Source organism: Gavia stellata, chromosome 3 (assembly GCF_030936135.1).
Source record: "Gavia stellata isolate bGavSte3 chromosome 3, bGavSte3.hap2, whole genome shotgun sequence".
NCBI lineage: Eukaryota > Metazoa > Chordata > Aves > Gaviiformes > Gaviidae > Gavia > Gavia stellata.
Window position 1 is genome coordinate 33,140,628 of NC_082596.1, and position 22,515 is coordinate 33,163,142.

General features: G+C 40.8%; 2 protein-coding genes across 2 annotated transcripts in view; one reads left to right on the forward strand and one right to left on the reverse strand.

The window, feature by feature from the left end:
- The first annotated feature begins 875 nt into the window (after nt 1-875).
- On the forward strand, nt 876-11,273 carry IL7 (interleukin 7). Its single transcript, XM_059815779.1, has 5 exons — nt 876-885; nt 4,266-4,408; nt 8,619-8,705; nt 9,486-9,638; nt 11,121-11,273. Exons 1-5 carry the CDS (start codon nt 876-878, stop codon nt 11,271-11,273), a joined length of 546 nt encoding a protein of 181 aa, XP_059671762.1.
- A 9,308-nt stretch (nt 11,274-20,581) lies between these two features.
- The window catches only part of ZC2HC1A (zinc finger C2HC-type containing 1A), a 62,118-nt gene continuing 60,184 nt past the window's right edge, over nt 20,582-22,515 (reverse strand). Inside the window, exons 9-10 of the mRNA XM_059836372.1 lie at nt 21,569-21,676; nt 20,582-20,875 (exon numbers count right to left, since the gene is read on the reverse strand). Coding sequence (XP_059692355.1) covers nt 20,689-20,875; nt 21,569-21,676 — 295 coding nt within the window. The 3' untranslated portion in view covers nt 20,582-20,688. The remainder of the gene's footprint in view (nt 20,876-21,568; nt 21,677-22,515) is intronic.

Below are 22,515 nucleotides of genomic sequence, written 5' to 3' on the forward strand. Positions count from 1 at the left end.
GCTTTTGACCTGATGCCCGCGGCCTGGGGTAACCTCCACCTGCGAGGGAGCCCTCTTGGCAGTCCCGCCTCCCACCGCCCACCCGGGAGCAGCTGAGCGAGCGACAGGGCACTGCGGAGCCGCTCAGAAACCGAGCCTCCCTCCTCCAAAAGAGGGACTCCAGAAGACGGTTGTTTGGGGTTTGTTTCACCCGCTTTTTTTGGTTTTGTTTTGTTTTTAAGGATTTCCTCCCCGCGGATGAGCGGCTCTTTCCACACGCACTGCCAAGGTCCATCCTTCCCTCCCTGGCCGCGCGCACGGCACTGGGCGTGTAGCCGGGGCCCTATGTAACCCCCGCAAGCACGGCCCGGCCGCGCCACAGCCGCTCCGGGCCGCCCGCGGGGATCCCGACGGCGCCAGCCGCTGCCGCCCTCCGCCGGGCGCGCCCCGGCCCTGCTCCCGGCCCCTGCCCGCCGCCGCTCCTCTCCGCCCGGCCCGGGACCCCTGCCCACCTCCCCCGTAGCGGAGCGGGGATGCCTCCTCCCCCGGCGGCCGGCCAGCCGCCCGCGCCCGCCTCGCCGCGCTGAGGCCGCGGAGCCCAGCGCCGCGGCGGGGAGGACCGCGGCTGCCGGCGGAGCAGAAAGTGAAAGTACCTGCCGCCGGCGGAAGCCCCATGGGAAAAGCACAGCCCGGCCGTCCCGCAGCCGCGTCTGACAGCGCCGCGCGCCGCCACGGACCGCGGGCGGCGGGGGGCTGCTGAGCCCCGCCCGGCCGCCGCGGCTCCTCTCGCCCCCCGGCGCGGCGCTCCGCGGGCTGCAGGCACCATGGGCGAGACGGCGCCGCCACCATGACCGCGGAGCCGCCGGCGCAGCTCCCTGCCAACCCCCCGGCGGACCATGTTCCATGGTAAGGGGCGCGCACCGCGCCGCGCCGCTCCGGTCCACGCCGCGCCGCGCCGCTCCCCAGGCGGCGGCGGGCAGAGCCGCGCGGGGCGCCCGCTCCACCTGTGCCCGGCTGGGCTGGGCTGGGCTGCGCGCCGCCGCGCCGCTCCGCGCCCCCGGCCGCGCTGGCCCCTCACCGGCTCCGCTGTGCCCGTGCTCCCGGCGCCGCCGCCTCGCCTGCTGTGGCGGCGCGGTGCCGCCCGGTGCCCTTTTAAACCCGCGGTGACGGCCGGGGAAATTCCCAGTTTTGCTTTTTTTTCCCATTTTCCCCTTAGAATGAAAGTAAAAGCGCGCGGTTCCCATCCCGGCCGCTGCCGGGAAGGGGGCCCGGGAATGGCGGAGGCAGCGGGACGGTGCGGGGCGGGGGAGCTGCGGAGAGGCATTGCTCCGCGCCGCTCCGCGCTGCACCGCGGGCACCTGCCGCCCCGCGGGTCTCGCCTGGAGCAGGTGCCGCGCAGCGCCGGGGCTGCCTGGCCCTCGGGCCGGCGGAGCCCCGTCTCCTCGCCCGGCGGGCGGCAGGAGTGACCCGCGGAGCCGCGGCGCGCCCGTCCGCACCTTCGCACGGGTTCAGGGAGGCAGAGGGAGGAAAACTCGCTGTTACGCGCTCCCCTCGGGGACTGCGGGCTGCGGAGCGGGGCTGGGCGGCCGGGGCAGGGGGGCCGAGCGAGCCGCCGGCGGAGATGCGGGTGCTTTGTGGGGGGCCGGGTGGCCCCGCAGGCGGGCTGCTGCGGGGAGCCCGCGGGGTCCGGCCGGGAACGCGCCTCAGGCGCGGGCGTGCCTGGAGTGCCACTTCCAGGCTGCCTGCACAAGAGGGGTTTTTTAATTAAAAAAACAAGAGGGGCTTTTTTACATTTGGAAATACTGGAATGCTAACTCTTCCTGGCTTTTCTTTGAGAACTTTTTGGGGCTTTCCAGATGCGACTGACGAGTTTTTGGGAGGTTACTGAAAGGTTGGGGTATTACCAGGAATACACGCTCCCTTTCTTCTGAAGTGCTGGTCATACGGAGCGCTATCGATTCCGCTTCTTTTGAAGTTACCTAACTTTAAGAAAATCCTTTCAATTCTCAGTCCAAAGTGCCTGAAACTTTTTATGACATTCATCTAATGGGTTCTGGAGAACTCATTTAGGAATGGCTGAACAGGTTTCATCGTGATCCTGCGATGGGTCAAGGGACTTCATGAGTGTGCAACATCTCTTTCAGAATTATCTGCTTGGATTCTGTAATTTCCTCATTTAAAGAAAATTCACAATCTGTACAATACAGAGAAAGTAAAAATAAAGAAATAGAAGTGACTTTGCAGTTTTCACCTATTATCTCCACTTGTTGCTGGACAAACCGAGGTTTAAGTGATGGAATCTGTTAGATTGATTGTAATTTAGAAGATTGTTATTTGTGTCTTTTGAAGCATGTTTTTGAAGCAGCATATCCAAGTTGCTTGTGTCACTGTTATTTGGAAATAAGCATTGCAGTTGGTTTTTTGCACTGGAATCAAGAAGTGCAATGGTATATTGGAAAAATGTTGTCCTGTAATTGAGTTCTTGCATTTTTTTGTAAACTTCTTTTAAAATATTAAATCTCAGTCCTACAAATTGATAATTCGCTTGGCATAGATGTAGGTAGCGTAGAGATTTACAAAGGTAAAGCTCTGTGGAGTTCAGGTGTCCACTTGGAGCCTGAAGATCATAATAGTTTTGCCTTACCTAGTCTTTATATTTACTGCATGTAGGATCCATTTAGCACTTCAGGCTAGATTTTCTGAGATATTAATAGACCTCTCTTGATTAGTGTATGGAAAGGTTCGAAAATCTGGTTTTCAGGCCATCGAATTTCCCATTAAAATTCGGCAGGCAGCTTGCCACAAAGCAGAATTTTGGAATTCAGCTTATACAGGTAAAAATTTTTCAGTCCTGTTTCTAGGACAGAGGTGTACATAACAGTGTGTTCACAAGTAATCTGTCAGAAAAAAGGGCTTTGGTAGTCAGGAAAAGTGGTATGCATTCTGCTTTGAAACAGCATTGTGTGGTGGGAATGAGCTGGGATGGGCTGTGAGGAACTGTGTTTCTATGAACGGCAGACGAGTGCATGACGTAACTGCAGTTCTTGCATCGTGGAGGTTAGGTGGCTCACGAAAGGATGTGGTCAAGTCTCATTGCTTTCTTCTTAATTATGCAAGATTTCTCTCTGAGGCTGGGATTTACTAGTGACACCCAAGTCCGGAGACACCCATCTCCCAGTGTTGGACTGCCTGTACCCAATGCTCTCATCCTCGCTGGAGAGGAAGGAAAGCAGCAGCTAGGGTCAGGGCATCCCTTCTGCCTTTCCTGTTGCAACCCCACAGTTACTCTGCATGCAGTTGTTCTTACTGAGTAGCCGAGATGGGTAGAAACAGCTCATACTAGTCCAGGAACCTGCTGTAATCTTTGCTAATCCTCCAACCTACATTTCCAGCTCTGTTCTTTTCCAAAACTTTCCATTTAGACAACATCCTAGCCAGTCTAGCTGCAGGCCAGAGTCCAGTTACGAGCTTCCTAATCCCAATATCGTCCTGTACCCAGTCTCCCTCATTCCCAGCATCAGGCTAGTCACCTGCAGCTTCCAGTTACCCTGTCAGTCCCTTCAGGCTCTTTTGATATTTTGGTCTTTTCTCTCTGCCCATCCTCATCGAACTCACATTTTCCTGGATGTCATGCAAGGGCAGCAGACCAGGGGTCTGAGCAAAGCAAGATGGTCCACTGAAGGGAGAAATAAAGTAAGGGGCAGTGAGATGTGCTCCAAAAGATTGCAAAAATCTTGCAGAGAAGGGTGTTATGGCCACTAGTATGGATTTGTACACTTGGTGAGCCCAAAAATGTGTTTAAACACACTTTTGATGTAAAGACATGTTCATGGGTATTTGCAGAATTTATCATATGAAAAATTGATAATTAGGATGGGATTCAGCTGCAGATTAAGACACTTGAATGTCTACACCTATCTAAGACACTTACTTGTCTATATAGGTATTAGGTGATTATGGTCCAATTATGGTCAATGGAGGGACCTCATCAACACTTGCAGTGAAGCCTGGAGATTAATTCAGCCCAAGTAGACACAAAGTGCCTGGTCAGCTCAATAGCTGTAGGCTCTTAACCACACTGGCTAAAGGCATCCTTGAGTATGAGGGAGTTTGGACACCCAAATAGTGTCTTAATCTGGATCTGAATCCTTCCCTCAATGTACAAGTCATGTGGATGTACAAAGATCCCTTTTAAATTATTTAAACAGATTACAGAATATGTTTGTTAATACAGCATATACTCTATGGCATTTAAGATGTACTTAACTGCTCTTGTTGTAATCCAGCCTTTTTTAGATCTATCTTTCGGGTTCTGCCACTGCTCCTTGTTCTGTCTCCAGTGAATTCATCTAGTTGTGCAATGGGAAATAAAACAACTGAAATCCGTGTGAAGTATGAGAATATACTAAGCCACGACATCGATGAGCTGGTAGGTAATAGTTCTTGGGCTTTCAAAAAATGTTGATTATTTTTAGATGATAGCAAATAATAATAAAAAACGCTCTAATGTTAACATATGATAAAAGACCAATTTAAAATCACACGTTATCCTGGAATGGCGGTGCTATTTGAGGGGGTGCAACAATTCAGTCTATTTAAAATCTCTGAAATTTGTGGATGTTGCCTGTTCTCATGTACAAATACTGTGATACAGGTATTTGTGCCTGTGCACCATGTAGTTACACACATGTACCACTTGGCCCTGAATAGTATAATATATTACATTAAAAAGTACTCTTTTCTGAAATAATTTCATGACTACTTCTGTTTATATCTTCTTATGAAGAGAAGAAAGCATTACACAACCTGTAATTTGTTCTACTAATTGTGGACTTCTTGACTGAAGTTTTATGTTGTCTGTTGAATACAAATGCACAGAGGCACAAAATTCGTATAACAATAAAAGTTTCTTTGTATTTTACCTATTAATACATCTTTTTCAGCCAACGAAGAATCAACTTTTCTAGATGGCAGCAGAGAAAACATAACTTTAGCAGTTGTAAATGTCCTCCATTATGGCTTTATCAGCCAGATTTGTTACAGCTTTGCAAAAAAGTATCATAACAGTTTATCAATCCATGCCCCAAACCTACCTTCCAACTCTTCATCATGAATTATTAACAATTAAATTAATCTGTCAAGAACACTTTCATGGGAGTAAACACTTTCCATAGTTGGATTAGCAGAGGCTAACTAAACTGTGTTCAGTTTTGGGCCCCTCACTACAAGAAGGACATTGAGGTGCTGGAGCGTGTCCAGAGAAGGGCGACGAAGCTAGTGAGGGGTCTGGAACACAAGTCTTATGAGGAGCGGCTGAGGGAGCTGGGGTTGTTTAGTCTGGAGAAGAGGAGGCTGAGGGGAGACCTTATCGCTCTCTACAACTACCTGAAAGGGGGTTGCAGAGAGGTGGGTGCTGGTCTCTTCTCCCAAGTGACTAGTGACAGGACTAGAGGAAATGGCCTCAAGTTGCGCCAGGGGAGGTTCAGGCTAGATATTAGGAAAAAGTTCTTTACTGAGAGAGTAGTGAAACATTGGAATAGGCTGCCCAGGGAGGTGGTAGAGTCACCCTCCCTGGAGGTATTCAAGGAGCGTGTGGATGTGGCATTGTGGGATGTAGCTTGATGGACATGGTGCTGTGTGGTGTTGGGTGGGTTGTGGCTTGTTGTTGTTGTGTGGCGTGGGTTTTGTGGTTTTTCTTTTTGTGGGTTTTTTTTTTTTGGTGTGGTTTTTTTTTTTTTTCCCCCCAGGTTGGACTCGATGATCTTACAGGTCTTTTCCAACCGTACTGATTCTGTGATTCTGTGATTCTGTGATTTCTACGAAAATGGGATTTTTCTGACAGTTTGTCACTAAACAAGAACTCACCATTCTGTTGCAGTCTTAAATCAAGATCTATATGCATGAAATACAAGTGATACAGAGTGCTTTTCCAAAGGTGAAATCAGGAACCATTGTCTTTCTTCACGCTTACGATCCACCACCATCGTTCAGAGCATTATGCCAGTGGTTTCCAACCTTTCTCTACCAAGACACATCAGTCCTCATCTGGAAACAAAATACCTTTAGCGTCAGGGAACGATCATTTAATTTTCAAAAACATTCTGATCATATTGTGTTTGTTGAGATTATGAAGAGAGAAAGGTACTTCTCCATAGATAAATGACCTTATCCTGAACAAGGCACCAAAATTGGGGAAAATATTCATGGCCATATTAGAACAGATAAGTAGCCCCTTTAGTTTGTCATCTTATTTCTGACAAAAAGACAAGTGTTTCCTAGAGAACAAAAATAAACCCTCTTGGTGAGCAGTTCTAAGATAGCTGACCTATAAGAGAAAATGGTGTAACGGGAATAACAGCTTCTGGGAGGCAGATCCTGCTGTCTTCCTGTGGCGGCGAGCCATAACGCGCATCCCAGCTCTGCTGGAGCTGCAGGGTCAGGGGAGCCAGGGGGTGTCCTGGGCTGGTGGTGGCAATGCCTCCGCCACTGCCCAACTGCAGGCTGCAGCTTGATGTGCTCGGTGCCCCAGGGTGCCGTCAAGGATTTGAATGGAGCAATGCCATTCTTCCAGATGCATTTTGAAATTCTTTATCTTTTTTTTTGGTGATAAATATTATCACTGATAGAGTTTTTTAGGAGACGCTATGAGAACTAAAACTATATCCAAATAAATAAATAAATAAAACCTTAATAAATTAATATTTGTGAAAGGTAGTGGGAACATACTGAACTCCGAAGCTTTTACTTCCTAGAATAGGCATGTACAAGAAACTATTCTGCAATTTTCTTCATTCTCCTGTCTTTATTTTTCCCAGTTTCAGAGAGATTAATTTATCCTCTACTTAAAAGCAGCGTATAATCTGGTCACTACAACTTAACAGCAAATATTATGGATAGTGCTGTTTGGATGATAGCAACTGCTCACTAGGCACTTTCCTGCAACTGCAGAGCCAAACTCAATAGCTTTCAGTCCCTCAGCCTGGTGTTTGGAGGCAGTTATGGCGATGACTAGTGGGTTATATACTAGACCTCCATAAGTTAGTTTGATTTTCACTAATGCATTTTCTGAGGCTAGGATTTCCCTTAGGTTGCTTTAGTCACAGCCAATAAACTGCCTTCAGAAAATGTTACTGTATGTTATACTAAAGATGACCTGAGGAAGTCAGTGAGAATGGGTAAATCCTTCAGCAGTTAGCAAATGAAGCCACAGATATATAGGTTTTAGGGCAATTATTTATTTATTTTTAAATCTTGGTGCTGTGTCACTGCAGCAAAACTTCATTCTGTTGTGGATCAAGCAGAGATGTGCATTATCTTCCAAGTGTTTTTTGGTTTTCTTTGTCAGTGAATATTTGATTCCCTAAACTCTTGGTTTTGAAAACACTTCCTGGATGAAGCTCTATTCATCTTGGGTGAACTTCTGAAATACAGGCAACGTTACACAAAAATCTGCAGAAAAACTTCAAGAATTAGGTTGTCTAATATGTTCATACGTATGCCTAAGTGCGGAGAGCTAACAGTATTGTCATGAGCTGCCTTTTTTAAAGCCCTCTGGTTGTATTAGGTTATCTGGATACAGGCTGAAGAAGATTGCGAAGGAATTTTGTTGAGTTGGGTTCAGTTGTCATCTCGATAACAAGTGTGAAAGTAGAAGAAAAAAACACCAGAGAATAAACCATTGATAAAAGATTATGGTCACACAAAGGGAGCAAGTGATACTGCTTAGGACATCTTCTGTTAGTGCACATGCAAAATGAGTGCTACAATCTGTTTAGATGCCTGGAGAATGTACTTATTGAATGTACTTATATACATTGACAAACATTGTATTTGATGTCTGTGTGAGATTTAAATATTCCTGTATGATTTAAAATGCCAAAGAACCAAGTAATTCAATAGAATATGAAGGTTTAAAATTAGTAGATTTGTGTCCAGTTCTGGGCTCACCAGTACAAGATAGTTACAGAGCTAACTGAGAGAGTCTGGCAAAAGGCCACAAAGATGATGAAGGGACTGGAGCATCTCTCCTTTGAGGAGAGGCTGAGAGAGCTGGGACTGTTCAGCTTGGAGAAGAGAAGGCTCAGGGGTAATTTCATCAATGTCTATAAATACCTGAAGGGAGGGTGCAAAGAGGACAGAGCCAGGCTCTTTCCAGTGGTGCCCTGTGACAGGAGCAGAGGCAATGGTCACGAACTGAAACACAGGAGGTTCCCTCTGAACATCAGGAAACACTTTTTTACTGTGAGGATGACCAAGCACTGACACAGGTTGTCCAAGGATGTTGCAGAGTCTCCATCCTTGGAGATACTCAAAAGCCATGTGGACATGGTCCTGGGCAAACGGCTCTAAGTGGCCCTGCTTGAGCAGGGGGGTTGGACCAGATGACCTCCAGAGGTCCCTTCCTGCCTCAACCATTCTGTGATTCTGTGTGGTTCTGTGAATACCTTTAGAAATTGTAGCTGGATTGAGATTTTCTTTGCCTGCTTGCCAAGGAAAAGCTCAGAATTGTACACCGACGCTGCTACTCCTGAGGAGATCCTACAGAACAATTTAGTGTTGATGTCGCCAGTTGTTAGTGAGAAACTTGGCTCACTTGATTAAAAGTACTTCCATAATTAAACATATATTATATCTTACAGGTGAATATGTCTGCAGAGTATCGTGACAGGTGCTGCAAGAATAAAAAACATGAAAATAGCAAAGTGTTTTTCTGCAATGATACTCAGGTAAAATTTCACTTCTTAGAATTTACTTTAGAGAATACGAACCCAAATGGGTTTCTTGTACAGTCCAGTCCCTGAATAACATACTGTCATAGAGAGTAATATTACCTTTTAATAGTCACATCATAATATTCCGCCTTGTTCCTTTTTTGGATTTGGAATCACACAATCTGTCAAGTAAATTGATACTTTAAAAATTAAAATATTAAGCAATTCCAAGTCCAAGAAATAATTTTTTTCGACTATAAATATTATCTTGTATTTTTAATCCAAAACAGTACAGAAAACTTATTTTATTTTGCCAATGGAAGTAAATCTGAAAATTTCCCAACATCTGTTTTAATTTTTCTACAGAAAATCATATTAGCTAAGCTTTTCACTTCAGATCTGAAAGCTTTAAAAGTAATAGTTTGGGCAGATCTCAAATGACGGAAAGCGCAATTGTCAGCTGTTGCTGCAGATATTAACATGACTTGATAAAAGGACTGACTCCAAAAATCATTCACTGTTTTCCTAAGTGATTCAGCTGATTTCACTACGGCTATGATTTCTCCCTAACGTCCTCATGCTATTTTTATTACTACTACAAATTGATACTTTAAATATTTTGAAGAGATGGCAGGTAGGTCAGATTAGTCATGTGTTTTATTGGAAAAGATTGGCACCATGAAAGCAAAAGAAACTAATGATAATTGATGGAGCTTTTGTTTTAAAACAAACCAACATTATAAAGAATTAATGGTGCACAGACTTTTCAGGACATTTTTCTTTCTCTCTTTACAGGAAATAGAATCACTACAGAGTATGGCATGCAACATGCTCAGATTTTTTCATAAGCAAAAAATCAGCAAAATCTTTAGATGGAAAGCAGCATTAGTCTCATGTGGGACATTACAGGTTCTACAGTGCAAATGTGAAAGACATAAAAAAGAAAAGGTGAGTGGTAGTGATAGTCTACAGTTTATTGGAAGTATGTGACTTATTCCTTAGAGCTCTTCAACACAGACTATCATATCTACCTCTCAAAGGTACAACTATCATGCACATATTATACGCATGACAAATTTTGCTCTGTATAGCATATGTCTTGCAATAGATAGACATTAAGCCCAGTGCGAAGACTAAGACAGATGATCTGGAAGTCTATGGTGAAGATACATACTCTGGTTCAGTACTGAAATACCTGAATTAATTCTCCAGTAAAAGACAAAGACCACAATGGTGTGAAAAAAGCCTTTAATTTCTCTAATGTATAAAATCATAGTTGTTACTTCTCATTGGGGTTCTACCCTAAGATTAATGTTTGATTTGGTTTGGTTCAACAAACCATTAGTGGGAGTTTCTCTCCTTTCCATAATCGCTTTGATCTTTGTTTTAACCACAGTATCTCAAACTCAACAAGAATAGTTAGATATGAAAATATTTGGATTTTGGCAGATTGGCAGAATCTGCTCTTTGATGTGTCAGTCAAATCTATCGCAATGATCTACAGGCTACCATAGCAAAGGAAGAGCATTCTTTTAAGTGGGGCTCGCAGTTACCTATCGAACACAAAAATATCGACCAACATCAAAAAGCCTCCCCATAGGCACCAAAGGATACAATTCTTTATGACTGGCTTAAATAGTGGGATTGAAGGCTGCATTTAACTGATTCTTTTTCCCCTTGAAATGGAGAAACTTTTGTAATCTAGGACCAGACCTTCAAAGTAATGTTGGTGTCTATGTTTTGCTTAGCCTCCTGTGCTGAATTCAACATTTGCCTTACCATAAAAAGATCCCAGTTAAGTCATAGAAGTTAAAGAGTGCCACCCTTGAAACTCCTGCCTAACCTCGTGGTTGCCTGGTTTTATTTAAAGACCAGTTACAGTAATTTGGTAAAAATCATGAACAGTCATTGAATATGGACAAGAACCATGGTCTTCTTGTCTCTAGGTGAGATCGTGAACACTAGGCTACTGCACCAACCCCTGGGAACACGTCTGTCTTGTTCCACCAGTCTCAAGATGTCACACATGTAGTCATACCTTTTGAAGTTTGGCTCACAATTTAATTGGCTTTATTTTTCCAGTCCTTCAAATAATGGAGGATAAATTTTAAACCACTGACAGAGGACATACATGTTCTCAGTTGCACACACTGGTTTCAGCTGTCCATATTCGCTGTACGCTAAAGCCGCATTCTCCCAGTCCAGTGGGCAGGGGTGACAGCAGGGCTGTGCTCGGAGTGAGAACATCGGAGTGATGCAGGCTGCGTACCACCATGGCATGTTTTGTGAGTAGCCCAGCTTTCTGGCTTAATTACCTTGTAAGGTACCTCCATTATTTATTGAGATGTAGTGGAATCAGTTTGTTTAAAAGATGTCTGTATGAAAAGAATAAGCACTTCTCAATTAACGGTATAAACTATTCTTTTTCAGGTTTGCATTCAGGTAAATACACATAATAAAGAAGACACAGAAACAGGTGAACAGTCCAAAAAGAAATGTAACCAAGAATTTTGTGAACTGAAACAAAATATATCTAACCTTCGATCCTGCTGGAATAAATTTGAAAAAATTATTTCCAGGTGATTCCAGGTGAATCCTGCTCTTTTCTTTCAAAGTGGCATTACTTGGTATCTTTGCATTTTATATGCATTCTTTGAGTAACTCTGCTCGCTTATATGAACACTTTATGCCAGAATTCTTATGGAAAGCTACTGTACCTTGTTCCTGGAGATGGAATAAACAGAAACGGCTAAACTAAGCTGCTGGAGTCCAAGAAGTGGAAATAAAAGACCAGTGTTTGAAACAAAGAACTCTGCAGAAGGCTGTGTCTGACCTTTGTGCTCTGGAAACTACTTTGAATTTTCCGATCTTTCCAGTAATTTTATAATACTGTCATATGGAAGCAGTCTATTTACATGTCTACTGCAATTTATAAAACCATCTTAGAAGCTGCAGGTGAAGAAAACAGTATGGAAGAGTAGCTGGTTTCTTTCTATCTATATAAACCCCATGAAGGACCAAAAGGAACAATTTACTAAACAAGCAGCTGATCTTGGGTCTGTTCTGCGGATGCAATAATGTTTTCAGTGTGGGTATCTAACGGGTCTGCAAACTGATTTAGGTTTGGAAAAATAGTGAGAGAGTTAACTTTTTGAAAAACTTAGGAAGGGTACTGATTTTTGAGACAAGTAGCACACTTCTACCGGCTGAAATAGAGGCAAGACAGCGAGACCTACGGAAGGCGAAAAAGGAGATGCCTGAAGGTAAGTTTGTTCAGCTGACTGGAAACAGCACTAGCTTTATGTATTTGGTTATCCTAGAGTTAGCTGCAGGAGCTAGAGGAGGAGCTAGAATTTCTTACCTTCAGATTGTGATTTCTTATATGCAATTATTTTATATGACGTGTTTAACATGTTAGACAAACATGACATAAAATGTGTGAATATTTTCAAAGAATAATATATTGGCATTTAACTAATAAAGTGCTTATATTTAATTTTGGATAAATAGAAGTATTTTTATAGTTGTTTGTAACTCTTTTGCAGTTTCTTACTTTGTTATTATAACTCCTTTGGTAATAAAATATTTGTCTACTATGGAATTGGGCTGTTGACTTTTTGGGTGTCATTACACCTTTTTCAGTTTGGTGTCACAGTTAGTCATTAAAAGCACAGCTGGAAATGTAACCTCCAGCTGCTTGGGACTTCCCATTATAAAATAGCTCTTTCTTTGTTACTTGTAACCTGGCCAGTTTAGGTAGACACTTCCATACCAGGTATCTGCCTTGGACTAAACAGTTTGGGAAATCTTTAGTTAAGTCAGCCTGTTGTGTCCTGGTTCAGAGTAAGGTAACATGTATTTTTTTATCTGTGCTAAAAGAAATTTTCTGTGGAACTACTCTGAAAAATTTTTGAAAAATGGTGGTATATGCTTCAAAGGACTGTACGAATCTCCTTTGACTGGAATACGATCTGCTGTACTGGATCCACGAAACCCAGCGTGCCCTAATGCTAATGGTGAGGGAAGAGTTAAGAGCAAAGCAAACATACTGTTATGCTTTCCTGGAACACACTTCCCCTAGTCCCCGATCATTTATTAAGAAGAGACTTCTTGAGGTAGGAGTAGTATCTTTGTAAAACTGTGATTGAGACTTTCATGTATTCTCTTTAGCTCTTGATCTAAGAGATTGCAACTTTAACTCCAAATGGTGAAAAAAACCCCAAACCCAACCCGTAACTGTTATGTAATAGGAAAGGGAAACAGATTTCCCAAGTATCATACTGCAGATAAGAGAATGTAACCACTATTGTAAGGACTTCTCTGGAAATCCCTTCTACTGAAAGAAGTCCCAGAAGACTGAGGACTGAATTTGCCTCTGAGACTGAAGAACAGTTGCTTTTTTTTGGGAAATTCAGGAACAGTTGAAAGCAAAAGATGTGATTCCTAAGAACCAATTGGCAAGGAAAGGTCAGTGGGAATTAAAACACACAGATGCAATATTAGCTACTACAAAACTGAAAGTTCTATTAGCTTAAATGACTTAAGCAGCAACTCACAATTTCAATCTTGAGGCAAAATCAAGCAGTTTCAGGCCTGTTTTGGGGAAAAGATCAAGGTTAGATCCAGACAGGAAATTTGAATTGAGTGATTATGAGGGGTTTTTTTCTGATTGCTTCTCCTAATAAATATCCTGCCTGCTTGATTCTTGTTGCCAAATTTCCCGAGTCACCACTTACATGCAAAAACTAACTGCTAAACACAGTGACTTGCGCTCTTTGATTTGTTCCTTCCATTTGAGAACCTTCTCCGGTCTCTCCTGAAATCACAAATGTGAGAACAATAAACTGCTCTGCAGGAATGTGCAAAGGAATGAAAACCTTGCAGAGTATCACCACCACACCTACCTCCCTACCACTTTCATTTATGTATTTATTTATTTATTTGGCCACAGCAAAGGAGGAATATGAGTAGGTCAAAACCATGGGTTAGAAATACATGGAATTTATGGGAAGGTGTCAAAGGAAAACAACTTAGCTATTTAAATTAGTAAAAATTTTAGCACTGTTGTTGCAAGGGATTATGAAAAAGCAGAAAGGGGTGACTAACCCCTGTAAGCAAGATAATGTTGCACATTTCTAACAGCAAGAATGAGTTAGGTGCTCTGTGGTTGATAATGAGAAAGAAGAATTTCTGGTGTTTAGGAAGCAAATCAAGGAAGGCCACTGGAAGAGAATGTTCAAATCTCACTTCACCCCATCAAACAGGTGTTTACAGCTGTAGTTCTTCAGCTAAAGATGCAGGAGTAAACCTCTCCTGGCTGGTTATGTTTCCTTCCAGTTCCATCTCTTCAGCTTTGTGCTGAGCAAAAGAGATGTTGGCTTTATGATAGGTTTCATTCAGCAGCTACTTAGCATTTTGTTGTTGGCTTTTTTATTTCTCTTGCTATTTGATTGGAATGGTTCATGGTGAACTAGAATAAAGAGGAAGCCAGCATGAGGACTATCATGGAATCTCAGTGCTGACAAGAGATCTTGCAGACTGTTGGCACGTAAATGAATTTCATCCAGAATGAAGGGAAAACATATCTGCCTTCCTCTGAAGAGGGTGTAGTGAAGTAAACAAAAGAGCCCAGTAGGAGGAACTTCCCCTAAAACAAGGAAAGAAAAGAGGAGTTGGTTTCTACCCATCCGTATTTAGGAAAAAAAAAAAAAAAAACAAAACAAAACAGGAACCCAAATCCTTATTACGATTTCTGCTCACATAAGTGAACTTTACAGGAAAAACACAACTTCTGCTTTTTACTGCTTAATCATTTCATCAACAAAACAGTACTCTAACCTCATGAAGGAAAACAAACCCAGATCAAGCTTAGGTTCTAAATTATACCTTACAGCCTTTTTTAAAAAAGAAAAAAAGAATTATTTACTACAGGTATCACAGTGATAGGCTCTATATAAACTGAACTCTCCATATAGTTGGGAAAAAGAAGAGATACAGAGTTAAATTTATGTAAGCGGATCACACTGACTTAACTATGTGGTATACAGTATTTTTCAAAGTGACTGAGGAATCCAAATCTCATCTCACAAGTCAATTAAAAAACTCTATCCTTTGAAAAGATTAACTAAATGGCTCTCTCCCAACCACTAGAAGACAGTGAATGGTCCTCACATCAGCCCTGGTGTATTTGAGACCAAAGACACGACAATATTCATAAGGTTGAAATTCTGTTACTGATCCCTATGCTATTTTATTTAAGACAATTTCACATTTGGCTAGAAAAATGTGTGCATCACAGAAAGTTTTATTGGCATATTTGCTTTATTGTTAACAAGTGGCAAATTAGCATTAGGTGGTGATTTACATTTATTAATTAAAACAGAACTGACACTTTAAAATAAACAATATACCAAATAAGATGCAAACAAACCCAGGAACTCTGCAAAAAAACACTGTATGGTCACAAACACAAATATTCAAGGTACTGAGGGGCAGGGCAAACATAATAAATGCAATGTTGACAAAATCACCTCGAATGCATGAATGAACACTTCATTTAAAAACATAGAACATTAATAAATAAGCTTATGAAGAGACATACTAAGTATTACATGAAGGATGAACACCAAGAGTTAATGCAATCATATAAAGTAGGTATTGTAACAGTCATAGAATACTCAGCACTTTACAGATCAGACCCAAATCCATTCACGCTTCTGCCAGAAATCCAAATACAAATATAGAACTATGGTAAACCATGCACTATTATTTAGAACTTAAGTTCAGTATTCAGCTATATTAAACTGAATATTTGATTTGCTGACTCAAAAGCTAATGTTCACATTGGAGAAATATGATTTCCCTATTGATTATTTTGTAAAGAAGAAACACTAATTAAGAGAAAATCTGAATAAGCTGTTTTCTGGCAACATGAAAAGGAATGGGTCTAAGTAGGATCTTCCAGAAATGTGTATTTCTGGACAAAAAACCCCCCACTGAACTAGTATGCAAGTGTAGTCTCTTATATTATCAATATTGGAAAGAAAATATCAACCAAGTAACTGCTGAATACAGCTAGAGAATCTTTTATCTAACATTTCTTCCAACACCACAATTAGGTAACTAAAACCTTAATCAGCGAGTTGGGGAAAAAAAACCCCAAACAACAACAAAAAAAACAGCAACAAAACCATCACAAGTTGGAATGAGCTGTACTTGAAAGGCAATAAAACTATTTTCACCAGTCACCAAAACCAATTTCACCAAAGATGAAAATTCTACCCTGTCATACAACCCATATAATTATTCATAGCTTAATCAAACCGAAAAGACTTAAAGATGCAAAAATATGCTCTTACAAAACACAAATTTGTCAGCCAAGATAAAAAAACCAAACTTGTAACAAGTTTGTTCTTTGCACATATACAATGTCTATGTGATGAAAACTAGCACTTCTTGAGAACTTTGCAATACATAGAAAATACCATTTCATTTTACACTCAGGACTAATTACACAGCCTACATCAGTGTGCACGGCTACATGCCTTGTTTATTAGCGTTTAAACTACTGCAGTCACACCTCCTTCCACTGATTTGATAAGTGTGCATCATGAAACTGTCCTCTTTGTACGCTGCAGTTCAGGCACTAACTCTCAGCTGCAACAGTGTATTAGGAGCTAGTGTCTCTCAGATGAGAGAGAAATTCCATGACACTTGAAGACTGGGTCAGGATTTAAAATACATTTTGGAGTTACCAGCCTGTGAACCTCGCTACCTGCAGCATGTGCGGAAGAGCTTGAGCAGGCGAGCAGCTGCTGCCCGCGGCACTGCGAGAACAGGTTCAGCGCCCAGAGCACCATGGAGAGCTCCCCACCCGCCACCGGCTCCTTCCCGGCCAAGGAACCCTTCGGGTCGAGCTTTGCCAATCCGCTCAGGGGAGTGGAATGGCTCCTCGAGTCTCTTTGGCTAATTTGAAAAATTCTGCCTAAGTGTTCATTTCATAGGTGCACACCGAAATGGTGGTAAAGCACCTCCCCACGCCCACTTCCCTAGAGTGGTGTGCTAAGACTGAGGGTGTAATTATCCATGTAACTATATGCTTACGTTGCTGTATATTTAGAGACGCCAGCTCCAAAACTACCTAGGAGTGTGAGTATCATGCATAAATACAAACCTGTGTAAGATACATCATATAAAGATTAAGCCTTATGCTATGTTGTTTTTACTATTGAAGCTTGTATTTTTCATAACACCATTGCACTTGTATCAGTAGAGTTCCAATGATGCATCCGTTTCTGGCACAGAGATGTCCCTTGTATAACAAACATTCACAAAAGCAGAATGGGAATGCAAACACCCTCAAGGCCAGACCTCAAAACCAGCTTTCTCCTTGTTTCTTTAGATGGGATTTTACCTTCGACTATTTTTTTTCCTCTTTTTTTATTGAATGGAAGAACCTTAGTAAGCACAAGAAGATATAGTATCAGACAGTAAAAGAATGTCTGTCATAGGGTCAGACATTGGTATAGAAATCATCAGAATAATCACGTCAATAAATTTCACTTTAAATGGATACTGTCTGAGGCTTCACAATCCTCCAGCAGCATTCAGTCCTGTTTTGTATCAACTCTGCTTTAACAAAACACCTTTTTACATTTGTGTAACTTAGGAGTTCTCACAAAATACACGTATGCACTCAAACACACACTCTATATATACACACACACGCAGAGAACTGGAAAGACAGATGCTAAATGGAGTAATCATAGAATCCTAATCTTACACATGAACTCTAAGGAATTTAGGCTTTTAAGTATCTGTTGACAAGGCATCCAGACGATGACACTAGCTAAGTTTAGACTCATTGGTGAAGTGCATCAGTGGTGCATAGTTCATCTAGGGGTTTTATCTTCACAATTATCGATATTTTAATTCTTGAGATATTTTGGAACACTCCCCTTTCAATATATGTATCCATGTTTATTCCTCCCATGAAAACCAAGGCATAAAGTCAGGGGGATGAGCTAGGGCAAGAGGGTTTGGACCTAGGTCTTTAATAAATTAAATTTGGCAACTTCTTGACACATGTAATATACCTAAGGATTAAAAATTCAGAGTCTGTCTCCCTTAACAGGTTTTTTTTTTTCTTTACATATAACAATTTTTTTTCCCATAGTCAGTTCTGCAGGGGCATTATGAAAACCAATCTACTATTTCCTAATAAACATTCCATTGAGATGGAATTACAGCGATCTGTGCTGATAACTTGTGTAATACAGCCTACAGTCTGTAACATCAGAGACTCTAGAAACCCATGTCATTCACTAACAAAACCAGCTGATAAAGTAGAAACATACTAGGCCTGTGATAGTCTCACTACATAGTAGTAAACCACATAGTCAATTATATGTTCATTGCCTGATTCTACGTATTGTAGATTCAAGCACATACACATTATCCAATGTTACTATCGACAGTCACTTACGTTTCACTAGACCTTCTTGTAAGGCCAAATTAAAAGTTCAGGAAATCTTTCTAAAAATTCTTCTTTCAGTTCAGGTTCGCCCCCTGTCTAGTCCTTGCTATAAATCACAGAAGGGTAAATAAAGTAAATTATGTGTCACTTGAATAATATACTAAATGCTGCATTAGAAGCAAAGAGTTACACAAACAGCTCAAAAAGTAGAAATTACAGTAACCATATGTGGATTGATTTGAAACTAGGAAACCTGCCACCTACAATTCCAAGGAGAAACAGTCAGTATGTTTTTTTCTAGAATTACAGCAATCCTGGAAAACCTGGAAGGTATTTCTTTCCTTACTAAACTTTCCCTTTGTAGAAAGCATTTTCAATAAATGGTAAAACGCATTTTTCCAGCAGAAACAAGAACTGGAAATTCATCAAGTCAGACAAAGGAATTAATTCCTCAGTAGATTCACTAACTGATCAAGCCTATTCTGGACTTGTATCATTGCTGATGGACACTCAGCTTGCTGTAACTCAGTCTGTAGACCTCCATGGCAAATTTTCTAAAGCAGGCTTATCTATGCAAAGGATGCAGGATTCCAATTTTTCCAAGTACAGATATGAATGTGCCAAAATATGGATCCTAGAACCTAAACTACCTACAACATAATTTGGCTAAGATTTGTCAGTTCTAACTACCATTACCAGTCATCCGTCCTACCATGCCCAGTAGCCAGCTTACGCAAATTACAATAAAACAAGACTACACTGAATGAAGGACAATTTCTAAAAATAATTTTGTATAAAAAGTGTAAGACAATTTCACACCATTGAACTAATTCTAAAACATCGATGTAGTCGTGTTGCAGGCCACAACCTATTAAGTCCCTTAAATCTCTCATCCTCCAAGACCTACCTGCTTTGGAGATGCTTTCCTTCAATCATGCTTTCTTCAAAATTGGCCCCATTGATAGTAATGACAAGTTTTGAGAATGCAAACAATGATCATAATACTATCATGGAACACTGTATTTTGCATAAGCTACAAAGAAATTATATCAACTGATACTAATGGTGTTTGTGAGCTGAAAGTAACCATTTCTGACAAAAAAAGTGTATTTATTGTGGGAGAGGCACAATTAAGTTCTTTCAGATTGTTCTTCCACGCATAACTAAGATGGTGTCAGTACTTCAAAGCAAAACTTCACAAAACAAATTACTACATTCAGATAGAAGTTAAGCGATTCGGCTTGTGAATGGTTTTAATATCCTCTGTAATTTATAAAAAACCCCAACAACTTCCAGGGCCTGACCCTTCTTCCCAACGAATTAATGCGAAGTCTGTTACTAACTTCAAGAGGCTGCTGTTCAGAGCTCAAGAATACACAAAACTGCAAAAAAAACCATGTAAGGTATTAACACATAAACCTATGCAGCACAGTTATTCCATTATGCACTCATATGTAAGCTGTGCTATTTGCACAGGAATAAGAATAAAAACCAGTCACTACTAACATCAAGTTCTACTGCTCTAATAACATACATTTTTATGGAACTCTTTTTTTTGTATTGGATACATCAAGAAGGCTGTTTTCCAAATAAAGAGTTCAACATTTAGGTAGGATAAGCATAGACTTTATCTCTCCTTCAGGGAATGAGGGAAGAGGAAAAAAAGCGGGACCTTTGGAAACCTTTAAAGACAAAAAGCACAAAACTTCTAGATACGCTAGTCATGGTGGAACACAGGAGGAGGAGGAAGATGACAAGTATTTCTGAACAAAAGGAACTTAATAAAATGACGATACCATATTTGTCCTTATAAATACATAAAAATATTAAAACGTTCTTATTAGAAAACAGAACATGGAAAGCCACAAACAAAAATCTTGCTTTTTTTCTTACATGTGAACAGAATTCTCAGGTAGTTTTTCCACTTTGATTCTGTAAAAAAATTCTAGGAAGTAACTGGAAAGTCCAATTAGGATATTACTGTTAAAGAGTTTAAAGGGATCCAAACTTTTTGCACTTTTAACTAGGAATTTATAAGGAATTGCTCATGTTGTTTTCACTTAGAACACAGCATCTAAGTTACTGTCACATATGAAGGAAACGCCTCCACAGAGAAACTTTTGAAGCCCAAGTTCTTCATGGCTAGTTCCCTATGGGTAAGTATTATCTTACATAAATGATTTAAATAATCCTTTATCTAGTAGGATTTGCAAGAAAAAGAACATTGAAACACTTCTGCTACGTAAGTTACTTAACACATTTTTACCTTAATTTTAAATATTTCCAACAGAGATTAAAGAGTATTTCCTTGAATGGCACAGTTTTTAGGTACCTGCTATTTTTATATACAGTATATATCTTTGTTTATAAATAAGTGTGTAACCAGAAGATTGCACTCAGAAAATTACAATCAACATGTTTGCAGCATGAGGTCTAACTGGAAGGAGTGCTTTAGCTTTCCATGCAGCAGTAAATAGCAGATGCTTCCGATTTCTTATTTTCTTTTTGCTTTTAAGAATGTGTTCACACAACCATTCTTCGAATTCCACACTCACAGCAAAACTTCGCCCATTCCACTGGATACCTTGTTCCACATTCATGGCAGAACTTTGATAACTGTACAGGTGAATTTCCTTCGCTGCTTTTTGAATATCCTCCATTGACTGAGGATGGGTAGTCTCCACTGTCATACCCAATTTTACCGTCAGACCTGAAAATCCCCAGATAAAGAACATTATTTGTAACTCAGTTCAGTATAAATCGATGCAAAATTATTCTAATCCTTGCAGTGAATTACTGCTTATTGTTACTGTCATTTTCACGCTTAGACTTCCTATTTATTTACAGTAGTATACCTTATAACTCCACCCAGACTCCCCTACTTATCACCAGATACCCACCTTTCATGCAAGAAAACAAGAAATGCCAAAATTTTAGAAGCAGGATCAAATATTTGATTCATTAGTTAGATTAACAGGAGCATTTGAAAACTTAAAACTTAGCTTGTCAAAACAAGAAAGGCTGAAACAGCTATACAATTTTTATCCTACCCTTTAAAAGGGCAGATGACAATTTGTGTGCTTAGCATGCAAATTTAATTCAATTTCAACTGAACCTCTCACTTCCCATTTGAAAGACCATTCACTTATTTTCAACAAGTCCTAAGAGGTTTTTCACATTTCTAACACTGTCTTCTATGCACATGTGAGACAGCTGATGAGAAAGGTGTTCTGTTAGATGATAAATATGCAAAAATATATTGAGTATCTTAAACATGCCAAATATTGACCATAAGTTATGTATTAACTGCAGAGAACAATAGTTTCCTCAACTTCTTTTGTAGTAAGTACTCCCCTTTAATGAAGGTACTATAGCTGACAAAATCCACAAAGTTAAAAGCTACCTTGAGTAATTGTCTGAATTGCTAGTTTTTCTTTTGTTTGTTAGAGCACCCGTGCTCATGGTTCTTGCCACACTAGGAGGGGTTGATGTCCGTGTTTTTGTTGCACCTCTAAAACAGAATAAATATCTGATGACTTATATACCACAGAAATATATACAAGAATATACATTTACAAATTATATATATAAAAAAAAAGAGTTCAACAATCTACACATCAATTAATTGCATGAAAAATGTAACTTATTTCCTACCAAGAGCAGACAGAAGGTCTTTGGCATGAACTTGCATGGTTTGGACTTAATATGACTTGACTCTTATAGTAACAAGCTAAACAGAACAGCAAGTCCCTTCCTGTCAATATGTTTCACTTGCTATCACACCAAAATACAGGTAGATCCTGCACTACTGGTTGGTTAGTATGTTTCTACCTTGACAGACTACAAGTCACTTTTTAGGACTGGCAGGGCTTTCAGAGAAATACAGAGCAGCTGACTGCAGGTCTTAATAGTTTAAAAAAATGTAGAAAGGATAACATATTCTCAATACTTTGTGACCAATATGAAGTGAGTCACAAAACTTTTTTCTTCATAGCCACAGACTTTATTTAGGATGCATACTTCTCAGATAATGCTGTAGATCCTCTTTCTTCAAAGCATAAATATTACATTTATAAATATAAATTATTTAGAAATACAAATAGCAGGAGGAGAAGAAAGTAAGTCTATCCCGCTAGGCATTAGGGCTTAATTTTTTTTCTAGCCTGTCACAGTGTTCTTAAAGTTGGCTTCAATAATATGACCACATAGCTGTGAAAGCTGCTTTCCTCAAGACTCACGGGTTTTATGAGAAGCCAGTATGTAATGAATAGCACATCCTAAACATACATAACATCTCGCTGCTTGCTTTGATGAGTAGAGAAACAACAGAATCCCCTGAAAAATCTGAGT